This window comes from Centruroides sculpturatus, unplaced genomic scaffold, assembly GCF_000671375.1.
Source record: "Centruroides sculpturatus isolate CEXI.00-Female unplaced genomic scaffold, Cexi_2.0 scaffold342, whole genome shotgun sequence".
Classification (NCBI taxonomy): Eukaryota; Metazoa; Arthropoda; class Arachnida; order Scorpiones; family Buthidae; genus Centruroides; species Centruroides sculpturatus.
The window spans coordinates 442,827-463,789 of NW_019384666.1; the positions used below are offsets into that span (position 1 = coordinate 442,827).

Sequence of the window (20,963 nt, forward strand, 5' to 3'; positions counted from 1 at the left end):
TTAAAAATTGGTTTACATTTAGAAACTTTATAATTAAAAGATTTTTATTTATTTCTCCATAATTAATTTTTATTCTGTATTTTATTCAAACTTTTTAAATTAAAATATTCCAAGAACTCATTCCTAAGCATTTAAATAAAAATAATCGAAATAAAAAATAAAATTTGGATTTAAATGTAAGATTTAAATGGTATATTTATAATATCTTCAGATATATTCAATATAAAGTAATAAATTATTTTTATCTAGTTATTTAAATGTTTATTTTATTCCAAACATCCTCAAAATGGCCTCGAATAAAGTTAAAAATAAATTATACAAATTACAAAAATATTATAATGAAGTGTTTACTTTAAATAAATATGTTTGTTGCTGTTCTTATGAATAAATTTATAAGAAATAGCTTTAAAAATATTTTTTTTTAAATGAATGCGAAAACGGTTAATGATTCACATAAAAATTGCAGGTTGTGACTATTGACCACCTGTCTTGCAACTTCTTTTGTGATTCTTTCATATACGTTATCAAAGAAAACTGGTCATGAAGAACATTTTATGAGATTAGGAAGTCAAAGGTCGTGTTTGCTTCTCACATCTAAATCGCTACCTTTTCTTTATTCTTTACAGGAAAAATATTTCGTATCCTACTTCTAAATAAACAAATAAAACATTAAATTTTGTTCTGAAAAGAAGAGAAACAGTGCAATTCATTTTTTAAAAATAAAATAATCTGTAGATATGAATTGTTTTATGAATTAAAAATGACAAAAATAGAATATTTTGTTGTAATTTGCTTCAGTAAAATATAATTTTATCAGATGGTAAAGACAACTTCCAATGTTTATATAATTACAATATTACAGAAATAACTAGTATTTATAGAAAATTAAAAAATAAATAATTCTGTATAATTCTGTATAAATAAAAATATATAAATCTGTATATAAATAAATAGTAAAAAATAAATAGATCTGTTATATAATTCTGTGAAGAAAATGAAAGTTTGCCTACCAAGCAAGATTAGCAGTATCATATATGGCTTGTTTTGAACTCTGAGAAATCTAAAAAGGCTTCCATTATATTAAAAAGTATAAAATAACCATTAAAAAATTGCATTATAAATATTTTTTGAAATAATATAATTTGACATAAAAATAATGACTTTTCTTTAATACACAAGCAACGGAATGAATTATTTGTAACAGATATTTTTGAAGTATCATAAATATTAGGCTAAATTGTTCTGTTGCTTCTGTGATAAAGCCTGAATAATCAATATTGAATATAATAATATCACTATATTTTAAATTGTAAAAAAATCTACTTTTCTAAAAATATTTGATTCATAAGTATAAATTTACATTTATTTATAAATTTTCAATATCTACTGATTCATTAATGTATTTAAAATGATGTTAATTCTGATATATATTTGTTCTTAAACAATTATTTGATCTCAGTTTTTAAATCAATTTTTATTAAAATGGCAAAAATTTATTTGACATGAAGATGATAAAATATAATTTATTAATCTTAACATCATCATCATCTGCAATTATCTACTACAGGGCTCTTCAGTGGCTTCCTTTCTTCTGTCAATCTTCTGATTCTGTCCATTGTTTCCAGCTTTTCTTTCCAGGTCATCTTACTATATTCTTCCTGTTATTCCTCTCATTTTCTTCCTTCTCTTGGCATCCATTCAATTATACTATTTGTCTAAATTTCTCATTATTCAGTTATTTATTCTAATATATACCATTATTCTTTTAAAGTTATAAATAATTTTATATTAAGAAAACATTTCCCAGTTTAATTCATTTTACTAAACATCCTTATATTTAAATTTTATTCGTTTTAATTTTAAATTTTAAGGTGTAAATCAGGCAAGTTAACTACAAATAACGATCTGAATGAATTAAATTAACTACCATTCAAAGTAAGAATTAACCAAGTTAAACTATTTTTAAGGTGAGTTTTAACCAAGCTAACCACGATTTAAGGTAAGAATTAAACATTTTATTAAAGGATAAAACATAATAACTCAATTAAACGTATAAATTTATATATTTATAAACTTAAGATATATAAAATTATATCTTAAGTCTAAAGATTTTATATTCTTTGGAAAATTAATATTTATTATTGCTATTAGTGCATTTATATCAAAATTAAATTATATTTATTTCATAAAAATGTATTTAATTTTAGTAGAAATGAATCATTTGGTTTATTAACTTTTTTTTTATATTTATTAACACAATTTAATAATATTGCACCATTTAATCTATTAATATTATAAATGAAACATATTGAAGTACTAACATAATCAAAAATGTCATTTATGAAAATATATGCTTATAAAAAAAAANTCTGAAAAGAAGAGAAACAGTGCAATTCATTTTTTAAAAATAAAATAATCTGTAGATATGAATTGTTTTATGAATTAAAAATGACAAAAATAGAATATTTTGTTGTAATTTGCTTCAGTAAAATATAATTTTATCAGATGGTAAAGACAACTTCCAATGTTTATATAATTACAATATTACAGAAATAACTAGTATTTATAGAAAATTAAAAAATAAATAATTCTGTATAATTCTGTATAAATAAAAATATATAAATCTGTATATAAATAAATAGTAAAAAATAAATAGATCTGTTATATAATTCTGTGAAGAAAATGAAAGTTTGCCTACCAAGCAAGATTAGCAGTATCATATATGGCTTGTTTTGAACTCTGAGAAATCTAAAAAGGCTTCCATTATATTAAAAAGTATAAAATAACCATTAAAAAATTGCATTATAAATATTTTTTGAAATAATATAATTTGACATAAAAATAATGACTTTTCTTTAATACACAAGCAACGGAATGAATTATTTGTAACAGATATTTTTGAAGTATCATAAATATTAGGCTAAATTGTTCTGTTGCTTCTGTGATAAAGCCTGAATAATCAATATTGAATATAATAATATCACTATATTTTAAATTGTAAAAAAATCTACTTTTCTAAAAATATTTGATTCATAAGTATAAATTTACATTTATTTATAAATTTTCAATATCTACTGATTCATTAATGTATTTAAAATGATGTTAATTCTGATATATATTTGTTCTTAAACAATTATTTGATCTCAGTTTTTAAATCAATTTTTATTAAAATGGCAAAAATTTATTTGACATGAAGATGATAAAATATAATTTATTAATCTTAACATCATCATCATCTGCAATTATCTACTACAGGGCTCTTCAGTGGCTTCCTTTCTTCTGTCAATCTTCTGATTCTGTCCATTGTTTCCAGCTTTTCTTTCCAGGTCATCTTACTATATTCTTCCTGTTATTCCTCTCATTTTCTTCCTTCTCTTGGCATCCATTCAATTATACTATTTGTCTAAATTTCTCATTATTCAGTTATTTATTCTAATATATACCATTATTCTTTTAAAGTTATAAATAATTTTATATTAAGAAAACATTTCCCAGTTTAATTCATTTTACTAAACATCCTTATATTTAAATTTTATTCGTTTTAATTTTAAATTTTAAGGTGTAAATCAGGCAAGTTAACTACAAATAACGATCTGAATGAATTAAATTAACTACCATTCAAAGTAAGAATTAACCAAGTTAAACTATTTTTAAGGTGAGTTTTAACCAAGCTAACCACGATTTAAGGTAAGAATTAAACATTTTATTAAAGGATAAAACATAATAACTCAATTAAACGTATAAATTTATATATTTATAAACTTAAGATATATAAAATTATATCTTAAGTCTAAAGATTTTATATTCTTTGGAAAATTAATATTTATTATTGCTATTAGTGCATTTATATCAAAATTAAATTATATTTATTTCATAAAAATGTATTTAATTTTAGTAGAAATGAATCATTTGGTTTATTAACTTTTTTTTTATATTTATTAACACAATTTAATAATATTGCACCATTTAATCTATTAATATTATAAATGAAACATATTGAAGTACTAACATAATCAAAAATGTCATTTATGAAAATATATGCTTATAAAAAAAAATATATATATATATATTTAGATCATTTAGAAATTAAAATGATGTCCTAGATATGTTACTAGTGAAGTTAAATGGTGCAAATTTATCGATCCATTCATTCTATGTTATGAAAGTAATAATAACCCAAGTATCTTTTTTTTGTTATTATAAATTATCTTTAAATCAAATAATTTATTAAATTACAAATAAAATTATTTTAAAATGGCGAAAAAATAATAGTTTTAATACAATTTGTCAAGTTAGTTGTACATTTTTTATGGCACTTTATTGACCACTGTATAAAAATCGTATGTATAATTATTTACAAAGTTGTACAAAAAAAAATATTAAGTCTGATGCCTTTGATATATTCTTTTGGCAGTCTTCAAAAAATGAAGATATTACGAAAAAGTTTCTGGCTTGATATCTTCTTATTTTTCTCACTAGAATGGAGTTGTCATAATTCAGTGGTTGTCTCCACATGGGGTATTTTATGAAGAGGCTTTGATGATTTTTGTTGAGTTTCTTTCAAATCTAAATCATCTCGATCTAACGAAGGTTCATCATCGATATCATCACTAAAATATATTCATAGTTTAGTATTTTTTTTAAAAATTAATCTTTACTATTAGTAGCATTGATACTTACAGATAACCGTCGTATAATGGATTTTTCACAGGAATCATCATATCATCTTCAAGTTTCGGATGGGTATTCATTGAATTATTTTCAATTTTCATTTTATCTACTTGAGAAATTGAATCACCTCGAAATGTAGATAATGTTCTGCCACCAAAAGCTGAAGCAGATCCATCACCTCTATCTCTGGTGATGTAAGAAACAGCATCGAGCCCTTTTAGATTTATAGGTAGATTAGGATCGGGTATACTTCCTTCTTCGTCTAATGGAACACTCATTTGCAGTACCTAAATTTATGTAAAAATATAATAAATGCCATATTTTCTTGATATTTAAATCAACATTTAAATATATGCTTCTGCAATTACATACCTGAGTTTCATATTCTTTCAGACTGGGTTCAACAAAAACTGGTTCGTATCTTGGAGCCACGCAAAGGCGTTTCATTCTTTCTCTGTATGCAACGTATCTATATCGAAATTAAGCTTAAAATTTAATCAAAAATTTATAAAGATTTAATAATTATTAACTTATAGCTTACCTTGACCACATAAAGCAGTGATATATAATGCCAACTACACCTAAGAGTACGATAATGCATGCTAAAGCGATAAGAGCAGCTCCCAAATCACTCACTCCTACTTCTGCTTTGACAGGTTTGACTCCATGTTTAGTATTTCCTCCTGAATTATCTGGATTTGTTAAAACAAAAGGTAGTCTGATATATTTGGCTTTAATTCCTAAAACACTGGATACTTCAGCAACCAAACCAAGTTGCGAATCATCTTCTAAAACCGTTCTGAAAATTTCAAATTTTAGTAATTTAATTATGATTTATATTATAGAATAATTAATAATTATTTGAAGAATTTACTGTATTAAATATATATGTATAAATTAATTACGTACGATTGTATACGAGGATCGTTTCTATCCAAGATACGAAATGTTACCGGATCTACCATATAAAACCAAAAATCGCTCCTAGAAATGTAATCTTTATTAATTTCATATACTTAAATGTAAATGTATAATTTTATATTATTAATATAGAGTATTAACATGGAAATATTATTGTAATTTACTGATTCTATTATAAGGTAATTCTAATACTTATAATAAATATAAAATTAATTAATTGTATATTCCATCACCAACATTTTATGTGTATAGCTTATATATATACAAAGATAGATGTTTATGAATCAGCAGATAACAAATATATTTAAGAATAATCAATAATATGCCAATATTTTAGCGAATTTGTATACAATAGAAGATTTTTAATTTTGATATTTCCCATTTAAATTATAAGTCTTGATTCTTGTAAATNGAACATGATAAAATATAAAATTAATTAATTGTATATTCCATCACCAACATTTTATGTGTATAGCTTATATATATACAAAGATAGATGTTTATGAATCAGCAGATAACAAATATATTTAAGAATAATCAATAATATGCCAATATTTTAGCGAATTTGTATACAATAGAAGATTTTTAATTTTGATATTTCCCATTTAAATTATAAGTCTTGATTCTTGTAAATAATTGGCATATATAATGGAAAGGATAAAAATGACAAGATGAAGATTGTGAAACGACTTTACATGACTAACTTAACTATTCGACTTTATTTCCATAAAACATGTGGTTAAGATGCACTAAGAATGAACTTTTATAACCTGTGGGTCGTGACTGCTGAGTGGGTTGCAAATGGCAACCCACTTCAAATGGGTCTTGTCGTTTTAAATAAATTCGAAATTATATGGTTGAATTTTCAGTAAATATATTTATGTAATTGGAATAATTTTCATTTTGTCAGAATTTTAAGTAATGTTAATGGAACTGGTTTTAGAGATAAGCAAAAATTTTATTTTCGAAATATGAGTTAACAAAACGATTCCTTATGTTTTAATCTGAAATTATTCAACGTTATCTATAAAATTCACAATACTTTCTCAGTTTAAGATGATAAAATATACAATTAAAGTTAGTAAAAGTAAGAAAATTTGAATATACTTATGTCAAAAGTTCAGAGTTCAAAAATTCAAGATATTCCATGCTAAGTATATCATTGTACACATTTATAATTTTGTGATCTTTAATCTTTCAGGATACCTCATTGAGATATTCTGAAATTCTCAAGGAAATTTCTTCTCAGAATCTCTTTACACATTAGGAGAATAAGATGATTTTTGTGGATAATAAAACTACAGTTTACATGATTCTACATTTAACTGCTTCTGAATGATTATGATCATATTGAAAGTTTAATATTGCACTCAATTTTGAATCAAGTTTCCAAAAATAATCTCAGATTTATATTAAATGTTTGGAAAAATCGTTTTTCATTTTGCATATTGTATAAAAACTGTATTAAAAAATTCAGAAAAAATTAATGCTTTATCCTTAATAAATACTTAATATTATAAAAATACAAAATATAAATCAATTGTAAAGGGAAATAATTTATATGAACCAAAAGAAACATATAATTCATTATCGTCAATATTATTAATGAATAATTCAAATATCTTGGTATAATCTCTAATTACAGTTAAAAATGAAATTATTTAATTTGTAAAATATATAAGAAAAATATTTTTAAGCTTTTATATATATGTAAACTTGTAATAAAAATGTTTTAATGGAGCATAAAACAATAAAAATTCAAGCACGTTCCTGTGTTATATAAGCTTACTTCATCTAGTATTGGAAAATACTTGAATCTTTTTCTATTTTTCTACTCTATTATGGCACTTTTTTTAATTTTATAATGTTCAATGTTAATTTTATAAATTTAAACATTAAGCAGTTTTGTAAAAGTGCTACTTTAATTTTAAAGAAGTAAAATAGTAAGCTTACTAAAACAAAGGTAAAGTATATTATAGTGTACTTTGAATGTATAAACTTACTTTAATTTATTAATAATCTGAATATTGATTAATATACCTTTGTACATTTTTATTTGTATTTTTTTTAAATTAAAGATTTGTTTCCTTTTGTTGCTATGGGGCTGCTTATTTATATGCAATACAGTTTATAACTGCACTAAACTTGTATACAGATAAATACTTGACAAATATTATATTAAAAAAAGTAAATAAATTTTAAATAATTAAATCTAAATATAGACTATAAAGATTTATTTTAAATTAAACAATATATTTTACATTCAAAATTTTATTTTATTACTCGTTGAAACTGTAAGTAACATTACTTACCCTGTGCTATCTGTTTCAATAGAATTATTTTTCAGTAATTTTAGAATGGAAACCTTCTCAAAATCGGGAATTATTCCCGTTCTTTCTTGAATTACGCTAAAGAAAATATTAATTTTTAATACAATTTATGAGAAAATGAATTAATTTAAATTATTTCTTAACTATTTACCTTAAGATATTTTCTTTCATATCTAACATCTGATTTGGTAATGCATCCTTTACAACTAAAACCATTCGGTTATCGTCGTTAATAACATTTATCTGTTTATTATTAAATAAATAGAAAAAATTTTATTTTTAAATTGAAAAGAATAGTGAATAAGAATTAATTTATTTATAATTTATTAAAGTGACAAATACATCGATATGCAATAGACCTCGCTTTACGACCTCTCCATTTACAACCTCTAATGTTTGAACTGCTGTAGACTATATGAAATTTTGTGGTTTTTTTCCATATTTTATAATTCAAAAAAAATTCCAAAAACTAAATCTCAATTTATCATAATGAACTTAATAAAACTATAACGGTTCACTTTACGACCTAACGCTTTAAAACACACGATACAAAGTATATAGATTTTCTGATATAACAAGCTTCAATGCTGTATCTTTCTTATTGCATTATATAATTCAAAAACTATTTCCATAAATGTAATTTAAATTTATCATACAAAATCTATAGAAAAATAAAATCCAGCAACAAGTTGTGTAACTTTCCCAGCAATATATAAAAGTGTGTGTGACGCCATCTGTTACGGTATTTTATTTTTAAAAAATTTTATATTATTAATTATTATAAAATGATAAGGGCTTAATTTGAGGGTAGGGATGGGTTTTATAATAAAAAAAAAACTGTAAATGCTAATAACAAGTAAAATCTACATTAAGTCCGACACAACTTGAGCTGACACACGACCCCTTCTATCTGCTCACCCCAATAACCTTTAACCTCCAAAATTTAATAGCATCAATGCTCCTAATACACAAAACTTCATACTTTCCTTTTAAGTTATATAACAGCCGGGAAAGTAATAACGTTTTGTTTATGACGTTTTCCATGAATCACTTGGATCGTAACTATGGGATTCTACTGTATAAAAATCTTACGTTTATAATAAGTTTGTAGAATTTTTAATAATATATTTTAAAAGAAAAATTTTGAAATTTATGTTATTTTTATTAATTATGAAATTTAATAAAGGAAAGCTTATAAAAGCTTACATTTCCTTTTGATTCTAATCAATATTTAATTGACATTTAAGGAAGGAAAATTATATTCCTAAACTTTAAAGATATCAATATTTTCCTTTTGTGTAACCTTAATCTGTTTTCCTCTTATGTAAATGAATATATTTACAAGAGATTTTAAAACTTAAATATCTATTATTATTCTTTTTTTAACTGTTTAAAATTAGATTTTAAATTTAAAAATTTTACATTTATATATAAAATTATTCTTAAATATAATTAAAAAGAGATAGATCAGTATGTGAGTATTCTAACTGTTTACAAAAACTTAATTTAAATCATAAATATTTATAAATGTATGTAATTTATATATGAATTCTCTTTGAATTTCCTTATATATACAAGGAAAGATAAGGAAAATGTATGATAGTGTAATTTTCTTCGAAGATACATCATTTGCTAAAACTTAATTTTATTATCCTTTAGGTTTTACTAATAAACTGTAATGTTCTATTGAAAAATTTTACGTTAGTAGTATAATGTTGAATTATTTTAGAATAATGAAATACTTTTATCCACATTGAAAAAGAGATTTGCTATTTTTCTACATATTTTTATGATCATAATAATCAGAATTAATTTTTTTATTAAAGCTCTTTGGTTATGGACGCAATCTCCAGTAAATGGAGTTAAAAATGTAATGCTTTTTCAATGGGAAAATCCTTTTACATAAATTTTCGAAAACGGAAACAGATAGAATTAAACTGTTTTTTTTTCTTTTTTTGCGTTCGAATCCTATTTAACTCTTATATTAATATACGGTTCAGAATTTTGAAAATCAAATTCGTTAATTTTCTAAGAATTTTGTACAACTTTAAAGATTCGTAGAAAATTAACGAATTTGATTAAAAGAACTATCGTTTATTAAATTCCGATTTCTTGAAATATTTAAAAACTGTAAGCATTATGAATTATGGCATGATGTTGTTGCCTCTTACATACTAATCCAAGCTGCAAATTTGGAAAAGTTTTAGTATATTTCAAAAAAAATTTATAATTAAACTACAATCTCTTTGCTTAATTTAAAATTAAATTAATTGTGATTAAACTTTAAAAATTACCAAAATTTCAACAGTTTGTAGAAGAGATGAACTCAACAGATCAGGATTATCTCTAACAACTAATTGAAGTTGAAGAGGTAAATCTTCAGCAACAATATCTTCAACAGGTTTATTATTACTTATAAAACCTGATGTCGAATCGATTTTGAATCGATTCTCTGGATCAGATTCTCTATTTATCTCGTAAGATAAACGACTATTGCTTCCACTATCGCTATCTTTTGACTAAAAAAAATGTTTTTAAATAAATTTCTTTTAATTAAATTTTTTTAAATATAAAATTACAATATATAAACTTACAATAACTTGAAAAAATTTAGTTCCTACAGGAGCATCACTAGATAAAGCAGCTAAGTAACGATTTGAAGTAAGCTGACTGTATCTAGGTGGTATTACAAATTGAGGCCTGTTATCATTTATATCTATTATATTAATAATTACTTGAGTCGTAAGTCTAGAGGAACCTGTAGAAAAAAGATTAAATTTATAATATTTTTTAATCATTTAATTTTAAAATTTATATGAATTTATTTACCAAAAAATCCTTCGACAGTATTTAGATTAATGATTAATGTGTATCTGCTAGTTTTCTCATAATCTAATCCTTGATCCCTTGTTCTAATTTCGCAATCTCTTGCTTCGTTTTCGGATACATAAAAGTGGCCTGTATATTATTATAAAAAATATTGTTAAAATTATTTAAAATATTTATTTATCTCAAAAATAATTTAGACGGACATCAAAAGTCAAGAGAGGTCTTTCATATAATAACATAAAATTTACATCCAGAGTCTCTCATAAATTAAGCTTGAGCTGTTTAACTTCTTGAAATTCCTGTATATGTGAAGCCTAGACCAAGTATCCCTATATTAGAGCTTGTCTACATCTACAATATTCATTTAACATTCATATGCAAAATTTATTCATAATAATAAAATAAATAATAGTTAAATTTTAATGGTTTAATATAAAAAATTCTATAAAATTTTATTAAATTTTATAAAAAGTTTAAAAATTAAATTAATTTCTTAAAAATATATTTTTTAAATGTAATATTATTATATACCTTGTTCATTTCCTGATACAATTTCACAGCCAATTGGAAAATTACCTCTGGGTTTATTGATAACAGGTAAAACTTTTATAAGAGTATTAGCTAAAGAATTTTCCTCTACTTCAACACTAAATAAATAAAATAAATATTTTATTTAATTAAAAAATACTTTATATAAAATTATATGCATGTAAAATATATATTTAGAGCCATAATTTAAAAAAAATAATAATTAAAATTTTATATAGGATAAGAATGTCTTATCTATCTGTTAAAGTTGATATTACTGGTTGTAATTATCAGTGTTTTAAATCGAGTAATACCAGTTACATTAATTGAAGATTGTAATAGATTGTATTAGGTGCATGATCTGCACCTAATACAATCTACTACTAACATACACCAAATGAGAAATAACGTTCATAATCAATGTAAAAAATCGGATAAAAATTTCAAAATCATTTAATTATTCAGAATATTTTAAAAGTTTTAATTAATCTGAGAAAATAAAAAGTACTCTAATACAGTATATAAGCCAATAAGTTTGAGCATAGAGTCAGTTAATGTCACTAAGTGCTCTAAAATGAAGCACTTTGTGTTCAATAACCATAAGTGTTCTGAACTTGTTCTATGCTCTAACTAGGAGCACTTATCGGTATAAAATATGCTCCAATAAGTGCTTCAAACTAGTGTGATTAATATTTATTATCATTAAGTACTCTTACAAGTTGATTTAAAAAATCATTTATACCTTTAAATTTTCTTAATTTCTAACAGTTTTATTTTATGAATTTTCCAAATTAAAGCATAAAGAGAAGGATCAATATAATATTTTTCCTACTTCTCTAAGGATACTTTAATTATTGGTTCTATATGTAAAGAAATATGAAGTTAAAATTCTATCATTAAACATTCCTACCACTTTATGTGTTTATGCATGATTTTTATAGCAAAACTTCTCGAGTAATCATCGTATAAATTTGTATTTTTGTATTTTTATATTGTTAATTAAATATTTAGTCTTGTTACTTGTATAAAACGGTTTAATATTACTATTTGGAGTTTAATTATTGTTAAAGCTATATATGGTTTGGAAACAAGAATGCGTTTTTAAACTAATATTTATTATTAAAATAATTAAAAATGACGTAAATAAACAGGAAAAAATGATATTAAGGTGTTGAATAAATAAATCTATTATCCTAAAAACTTATGTGCTAGCAATTTATTCATTTTGACAATAATTTTGGTAACTTTCCTAAATTTATAAAGAAAAACTCTCTTTATTATAAAATGAATTAAATTGTTCTATATTCATCTTAAATTTTTATAATTAAAAATTATTTGTTTTAAAACAAAACATTAAAAATTATTTAAATACAAAATTATTTTTAAAATAACTAATATAAAATTAAACTTGAAACTTGAAAGCAATCAATATAGAATCCAATAAAAATTGCATAATCATATAATAAGTGAGAAAAATTCTAAAACTTCCTACTTAATATAAGAAAACAAAACAAAATAAATACTAATTATTTTAATCATTTTTTTTTTTTTGTATTTTTCTTAAAGGAAGATATTTCAATTTACGGAATTGAAGAAACAAAATAGATTCTAACAAGATTCTCGAACAGATAATTGAAATTTTTATTTAAAATTTTAAACAAAAATCCACTGTCTAAAGCGAAATCACTAAAATTATAATTATTTTAAATATTTTAATATTTAAGAAAAAATGTTATAAACTTGCGAAAATTTTAATAGAAAGATTCCGAAATGATCTTTGCAATTTATCCCAAAAATCAGTCAACCGAGAATATATCATTTTTTATGATTAGCCTATGTTAAGAACCGTTAACTTAACGGTTAACACACACGAAACTGATTTTAATCGTTCTTAATCTAATCTTAAAATACATCCCGATTAACTGACTTTTGGGCCACCCTGTACACCCAATTGACAGATAGTTGCCTACTCTTTGACGATGATAAAAATTATTTATGCTAATCATTTTGATAATATTAATCTTTGTCTCAATTCTCTATTCATTTCAAGCATTGTTCTTTTATTTTATTGTGCCGATAAATATTGAATTTAAATTTAAAAAATGTTAATTTTATTTTTTAATTAATTAATATTTAGAAATAATTTGTTTAAGGCTTTCTACTCACGTGTAATGACTATCAGCAAAACCGAGTCCGGAATTTGGAGGAATTGTAACGATATGTTCCACATAAACAGTTATGGTGGCTGTAGCAGAAAGAGAAGGTTCTCCAAGATCTCGAGCTCTAACTTCAATCTAAAATAAAATATTTATATAATTTGAATACGTTTTTAATTTTCATTTTCTACAAATTTTCGTAGAATTATAACATACGCGATATTCTGAGTCTGGTTCCTTTCGAAGATCGTCTTTCACAGAAACGACACCACTGTTACCATCAATTAAAAAGTAGTACGGAGCCTTATCTCTGCCACTTAACTCGTATCTAACTTGATTTCCGGGAGGCTATTTAAAAGACACAAGTTATTTATAAAATGATATTATCAGATTAATTATAATTATTTCTATATAGAGCAGAATAAATTGTATTTACAGTTCCATCTGCATCAGTAGCAACTACTGTTGTAACAACGGTACCTAATGGAACGGTATCTTGTAGTCTAATTGGTAGAGGAACACTTGTAAACGTTGGCGGAACATCGTTTCTATCCTAAAGTATAAGTTTTATTATTAAAAAAGTTGTTTAAAATTATTAAAAATTCATTTTTAAATAAGCATAAACTTACTTGAACCGTGACTAGAACGGTACAAGTTGCTCTTGGATCGTTGCTATCATTTTCCAAAGTGCCTACAGTAAGTCTGTATGTGTTCTTATATTCAAAATCTAACCCCCTGAGTGTCCTTACCACTCCAGTTACTGGATCTACAGCAAACAAACCAGGTTCCGCATCTTTCAATATGTAAGTAATGCTACTAACTGAGTCAGGATCAGTAGCCTAAACCATACACATATATATAAACAATTAATATTATGATGAGGTAAAGTAATTTTTTAAAAAAATATTCAAGAACATACCTGTACTTGTACAATTTCTTGATGAGGAAGATTTTCTGGAACTATTGCTTCGTATACAGGAGTTGTAAAAATTGGTTTCTCATCTTGTACATCATTTACAAGTACAGTTACACTTGCTGTTGCTAACCTAGCATCAGGAGCTTTGTCTCTAGCAGTTACAACTAGTAAATGTTTTTTCTGTTTTTCATAATCTAACATTTTTTTCACGTGTATTTCTCCATTCTGAGGATTTATCGAAAAATCGCTAAAATATTAATAAAAATATGAATATAAATACGAATATGTTAAGATTTCAATTTAATAAAAGCTGCTTACTTATTTCCTGATACAGAATACAAGACTTCACCATTTGTACCAATATCATCATCGCGAGCCTTAAGAACAAAAATTTTTTTCGTAAAGCATTAAATTGCTTTAAAATCTAGAAGGATAAAGAATATTTTATATACTTGAACCACTCCAATGGGTGCTCTAACAAGACCTTCATCTACAACGAATGTATAATTATCTTGAAGAAAGATGGGATTTTGATCGTTGATATCAGTTACTGTTATTGATACAGTAGCTGTGTTAAACTAAAATAATTATTTTTATTTAAGTATATATACAATCAAAGCCAAAATATTCTGATAATATAATTATTGTACTAAATTCCTTTGTAATATTTACCAATCCGCTGGGATCTTCAGCCTTGACAAGTAGATTATATGTGGATACTTCTTCTCTATCTAACTTCTTAGCAACAAATATCACACCACTAAAATATCAATATAATTATTTACATTAATATAAGAAAATTACTTTGGGCAAAAATAAACTAAACTGCGTACCTATTTGGTCCAATATCGAAATCTTTGTTAATATTTCCTTCTATAATGCTATATTTTACTTTGTCTCTTTCCGGATCTTCAGCCTTATTAATATAATAAAAAAATCTTAAAGTTCAGACTTTTAGAGTAATAAAATAATATAAAAGTATGACTCACTATAACAGTTATTACTGCGGAATTCAACGAAGCACCTTCACTAACTTGAATTTCGTATTTATCTTTCGAAAACACAGGACCTCCTGTATTTGGACCAGGTACAACTATAACATCTACGATGCTTTGCATGAATCTATAAATGATAAATTATCTTTAATTTCTTTATTTCCAAATAATAATTCTATAATTTCGAACAATATACGTGTAACTTATTTCTTCTAGAATCAATAGGTTAAAGACTCCATAAATCAATATCAAAAAGTCATAATAATAAATTCTGTAAGCAGATCGAGTTTAACGATCCAGTATTTTTAACTGAACAAGGACAGGTTACTCCCATAAAAATTATTATATAGTAATATCAGCTCATCGTGAGTAACGTTACATGACATGAAAATAAACGTGACAATGATATTACTATACGAAATTCCTAAAAATATCCTTTGATTTAACTGGTTTTACTATAGAAAGTTACATGTATTGGACTTTCATATATAGTTAATGTAATTAAATTTAAAATTTTATTATTATCTATTATTTAAGAATTATTTCTATACAGTAAACACGAATAGTTATGATAGGAAGCACTTCCAAAACATATCAATTATTTCTTGTTTTTGGTAGACAATTGATTTATCAGATAGCTCTGTCCCTTGAGCTTTATATAAAAATTACAGACATTTTTATATTCTAAAAATATCTACAATGTTTAAGCTTATAAAAAGTTTTATTACCGTGGACCGTCGATATAGTGAACTCTCAAAGAACAGAGCTAAACAAATCGCTGTATCGAGAATTTACTATAATTTTTTAAACCTTTTTAACAAATAATTAAAGTATTTTGTAAATAGGTCATACAGTAAATGATTATTAGTATGTACAGATATTAAATAGGATCATTCGTCATGTAAAATAATTGTTAATCAATTAAAAATTACATAAATAGAAAGTTATTATAAAGCAGGAAATAATTCTTTCTTTGTGTCACATGCAAAAAAAAAGGTGCAAATTTTGAAAAATGACTTCCTCTCAATTGCCAGTTTGCAAATATTTCTAGATAAATCTTAATAACGTTTCTCTTTAAAAATTAATAATTTTTATGTTTTTTTTTGTATTTTTCTTAAAGGAAGATATTTCAATTTACGGAATTGAAGAAACAAAATAGATTCTAACAAGATTCTCGAACAGATAATTGAAATTTTTATTTAAAATTTTAAACAAAAATCCACTGTCTAAAGCGAAATCACTAAAATTATAATTATTTTAAATATTTTAATATTTAAGAAAAAATGTTATAAACTTGCGAAAATTTTAATAGAAAGATTCCGAAATGATCTTTGCAATTTATCCCAAAAATCAGTCAACCGAGAATATATCATTTTTTATGATTAGCCTATGTTAAGAACCGTTAACTTAACGGTTAACACACACGAAACTGATTTTAATCGTTCTTAATCTAATCTTAAAATACATCCCGATTAACTGACTTTTGGGCCACCCTGTACACCCAATTGACAGATAGTTGCCTACTCTTTGACGATGATAAAAATTATTTATGCTAATCATTTTGATAATATTAATCTTTGTCTCAATTCTCTATTCATTTCAAGCATTGTTCTTTTATTTTATTGTGCCGATAAATATTGAATTTAAATTTAAAAAATGTTAATTTTATTTTTTAATTAATTAATATTTAGAAATAATTTGTTTAAGGCTTTCTACTCACGTGTAATGACTATCAGCAAAACCGAGTCCGGAATTTGGAGGAATTGTAACGATATGTTCCACATAAACAGTTATGGTGGCTGTAGCAGAAAGAGAAGGTTCTCCAAGATCTCGAGCTCTAACTTCAATCTAAAATAAAATATTTATATAATTTGAATACGTTTTTAATTTTCATTTTCTACAAATTTTCGTAGAATTATAACATACGCGATATTCTGAGTCTGGTTCCTTTCGAAGATCGTCTTTCACAGAAACGACACCACTGTTACCATCAATTAAAAAGTAGTACGGAGCCTTATCTCTGCCACTTAACTCGTATCTAACTTGATTTCCGGGAGGCTATTTAAAAGACACAAGTTATTTATAAAATGATATTATCAGATTAATTATAATTATTTCTATATAAAGCAGAATAAATTGTATTTACAGTTCCATCTGCATCAGTAGCAACTACTGTTGTAACAACGGTACCTAATGGAACGGTATCTTGTAGTCTAATTGGTAGAGGAACACTTGTAAACGTTGGCGGAACATCGTTTCTATCCTAAAGTATAAGTTTTATTATTAAAAAAGTTGTTTAAAATTATTAAAAATTCATTTTTAAATAAGCATAAACTTACTTGAACCGNGACAGATAGTTGCCTACTCTTTGACGATGATAAAAATTATTTATGCTAATCATTTTGATAATATTAATCTTTGTCTCAATTCTCTATTCATTTCAAGCATTGTTCTTTTATTTTATTGTGCCGATAAATATTGAATTTAAATTTAAAAAATGTTAATTTTATTTTTTAATTAATTAATATTTAGAAATAATTTGTTTAAGGCTTTCTACTCACGTGTAATGACTATCAGCAAAACCGAGTCCGGAATTTGGAGGAATTGTAACGATATGTTCCACATAAACAGTTATGGTGGCTGTAGCAGAAAGAGAAGGTTCTCCAAGATCTCGAGCTCTAACTTCAATCTAAAATAAAATATTTATATAATTTGAATACGTTTTTAATTTTCATTTTCTACAAATTTTCGTAGAATTATAACATACGCGATATTCTGAGTCTGGTTCCTTTCGAAGATCGTCTTTCACAGAAACGACACCACTGTTACCATCAATTAAAAAGTAGTACGGAGCCTTATCTCTGCCACTTAACTCGTATCTAACTTGATTTCCGGGAGGCTATTTAAAAGACACAAGTTATTTATAAAATGATATTATCAGATTAATTATAATTATTTCTATATAAAGCAGAATAAATTGTATTTACAGTTCCATCTGCATCAGTAGCAACTACTGTTGTAACAACGGTACCTAATGGAACGGTATCTTGTAGTCTAATTGGTAGAGGAACACTTGTAAACGTTGGCGGAACATCGTTTCTATCCTAAAGTATAAGTTTTATTATTAAAAAAGTTGTTTAAAATTATTAAAAATTCATTTTTAAATAAGCATAAACTTACTTGAACCGTGACTAGAACGGTACAAGTTGCTCTTGGATCGTTGCTATCATTTTCCAAAGTGCCTACAGTAAGTCTGTATGTGTTCTTATATTCAAAATCTAACCCCCTGAGTGTCCTTACCACTCCAGTTACTGGATCTACAGCAAACAAACCAGGTTCCGCATCTTTCAATATGTAAGTAATGCTACTAACTGAGTCAGGATCAGTAGCCTAAACCATACACATATATATAAACAATTAATATTATGATGAGGTAAAGTAATTTTTTAAAAAAATATTCAAGAACATACCTGTACTTGTACAATTTCTTGATGAGGAAGATTTTCTGGAACTATTGCTTCGTATACAGGAGTTGTAAAAATTGGTTTCTCATCTTGTACATCATTTACAAGTACAGTTACACTTGCTGTTGCTAACCTAGCATCAGGAGCTTTGTCTCTAGCAGTTACAACTAGTAAATGTTTTTTCTGTTTTTCATAATCTAACATTTTTTTCACGTGTATTTCTCCATTCTGAGGATTTATCGAAAAATCGCTAAAATATTAATAAAAATATGAATATAAATACGAATATGTTAAGATTTCAATTTAATAAAAGCTGCTTACTTATTTCCTGATACAGAATACAAGACTTCACCATTTGTACCAATATCATCATCGCGAGCCTTAAGAACAAAAATTTTTTTCGTAAAGCATTAAATTGCTTTAAAATCTAGAAGGATAAAGAATATTTTATATACTTGAACCACTCCAATGGGTGCTCTAACAAGACCTTCATCTACAACGAATGTATAATTATCTTGAAGAAAGATGGGATTTTGATCGTTGATATCAGTTACTGTTATTGATACAGTAGCTGTGTTAAACTAAAATAATTATTTTTATTTAAGTATATATACAATCAAAGCCAAAATATTCTGATAATATAATTATTGTACTAAATTCCTTTGTAATATTTACCAATCCGCTGGGATCTTCAGCCTTGACAAGTAGATTATATGTGGATACTTCTTCTCTATCTAACTTCTTAGCAACAAATATCACACCACTAAAATATCAATATAATTATTTACATTAATATAAGAAAATTACTTTGGGCAAAAATAAACTAAACTGCGTACCTATTTGGTCCAATATCGAAATCTTTGTTAATATTTCCTTCTATAATGCTATATTTTACTTTGTCTCTTTCCGGATCTTCAGCCTTATTAATATAATAAAAAAATCTTAAAGTTCAGACTTTTAGAGTAATAAAATAATATAAAAGTATGACTCACTATAACAGTTATTACTGCGGAATTCAACGAAGCACCTTCACTAACTTGAATTTCGTATTTATCTTTCGAAAACACAGGACCTCCTGTATTTGGACCAGGTACAACTATAACATCTACGATGCTTTGCATGAATCTATAAATGATAAATTATCTTTAATTTCTTTATTTCCAAATAATAATTCTATAATTTCGAACAATATACGTGTAACTTATTTCTTCTAGAATCAATAGGTTAAAGACTCCATAAATCAATATCAAAAAGTCATAATAATAAATTCTGTAAGCAGATCGAGTTTAACGATCCAGTATTTTTAACTGAACAAGGACAGGTTACTCCCATAAAAATTATTATATAGTAATATCAGCTCATCGTGAGTAACGTTACATGACATGAAAATAAACGTGATAATGATATTACTATACGAAATTCCTAAAAATATCCTTTGATTTAACTGGTTTTACTATAGAAAGTTACATGTATTGGACTTTCATATATAGTTAATGTAATTAAATTTAAAATTTTATTATTATCTATTATTTAAGAATTATTTCTATACAGTAAACACGAATAGTTATGATAGGAAGCACTTCCAAAACATATCAATTATTTCTTGTTTTTGGTAGACAATTGATTTATCAGATAGCTCTGTCCCTTGAGCTTTATATAAAAATTACAGACATTTTTATATTCTAAAAATATCTACAATGTTTAAGCTTATAAAAAGTTTTATTACCGTGGACCGTCGATATAGTGAACTCTCAAAGAACAGAGCTAAACAAATCGCTGTATCGAGAATTCACTATAATTTTTTAAACCTTTTTAACAAATAATTAAAGTATTTTGTAAATAGGTCATACAGTAAATGATTATTAGTATGCACAGATATTAAATAGGATCATTCATCATGTAAAATAATTGTTAATCAATTAAAAATTACATAAATAGAAAGTTATTATAAAGCAGGAAATAATTCTTTCTTTGTGTCATATGCAAAAAAAAAAGGTGCAAATTTTGAAAAATAGCTTCCTCTCAATTGCCAGTTTGCAAATATTTCTAGATAAATCTTAATAACGTTTCTCTTTAAAAATTAATAATTTTTATATTTTTTAGAATCTTAAATATAAAATTATTAAATTAAACTTTAAATAATTTAAATTTAT

The 20,963-nt window shown here is 24.7% G+C and overlaps 1 protein-coding gene and 1 long non-coding RNA gene across 2 annotated transcripts in view; both read right to left on the minus strand.

Annotated features, from left to right (window-relative positions):
- Positions 1-4,247: 4,247 nt before the first annotated feature.
- LOC111626661 (cadherin-99C-like) overlaps positions 4,248-20,963 on the minus strand; it is a gene marked incomplete at its 5' end in the record, with an annotated part of 28,231 nt that continues 11,515 nt past the window's right edge. Inside the window, 34 exons of the mRNA XM_023370120.1 lie at positions 4,248-4,610; positions 4,681-4,958; positions 5,044-5,140; positions 5,213-5,470; positions 5,581-5,655; positions 7,905-8,000; positions 8,074-8,165; positions 10,217-10,441; positions 10,517-10,680; positions 10,752-10,880; positions 11,283-11,398; positions 13,446-13,573; positions 13,652-13,783; positions 13,872-13,988; positions 14,065-14,274; positions 14,355-14,598; positions 14,670-14,728; positions 14,804-14,929; positions 15,024-15,111; positions 15,185-15,267; positions 15,341-15,479; positions 17,067-17,194; positions 17,273-17,404; positions 17,493-17,609; positions 17,907-18,035; positions 18,114-18,245; positions 18,334-18,450; positions 18,527-18,736; positions 18,817-19,060; positions 19,132-19,190; positions 19,266-19,391; positions 19,486-19,573; positions 19,647-19,729; positions 19,803-19,935. Coding sequence (XP_023225888.1) covers positions 4,490-4,610; positions 4,681-4,958; positions 5,044-5,140; positions 5,213-5,470; positions 5,581-5,655; positions 7,905-8,000; positions 8,074-8,165; positions 10,217-10,441; positions 10,517-10,680; positions 10,752-10,880; positions 11,283-11,398; positions 13,446-13,573; positions 13,652-13,783; positions 13,872-13,988; positions 14,065-14,274; positions 14,355-14,598; positions 14,670-14,728; positions 14,804-14,929; positions 15,024-15,111; positions 15,185-15,267; positions 15,341-15,479; positions 17,067-17,194; positions 17,273-17,404; positions 17,493-17,609; positions 17,907-18,035; positions 18,114-18,245; positions 18,334-18,450; positions 18,527-18,736; positions 18,817-19,060; positions 19,132-19,190; positions 19,266-19,391; positions 19,486-19,573; positions 19,647-19,729; positions 19,803-19,935 — 4,675 coding nt within the window. The remainder of the gene's footprint in view (positions 4,611-4,680; positions 4,959-5,043; positions 5,141-5,212; positions 5,471-5,580; positions 5,656-7,904; positions 8,001-8,073; positions 8,166-10,216; positions 10,442-10,516; positions 10,681-10,751; positions 10,881-11,282; positions 11,399-13,445; positions 13,574-13,651; positions 13,784-13,871; positions 13,989-14,064; positions 14,275-14,354; positions 14,599-14,669; positions 14,729-14,803; positions 14,930-15,023; positions 15,112-15,184; positions 15,268-15,340; positions 15,480-17,066; positions 17,195-17,272; positions 17,405-17,492; positions 17,610-17,906; positions 18,036-18,113; positions 18,246-18,333; positions 18,451-18,526; positions 18,737-18,816; positions 19,061-19,131; positions 19,191-19,265; positions 19,392-19,485; positions 19,574-19,646; positions 19,730-19,802; positions 19,936-20,963) is intronic.
- On the minus strand, positions 17,039-17,615 carry LOC111626650. Its single transcript, XR_002756911.1, has 3 exons — positions 17,493-17,615; positions 17,273-17,404; positions 17,039-17,194 (listed from the first exon to the last, which is right to left on the minus strand). It is a non-coding gene; the product is annotated as an uncharacterized LOC111626650 (long non-coding RNA).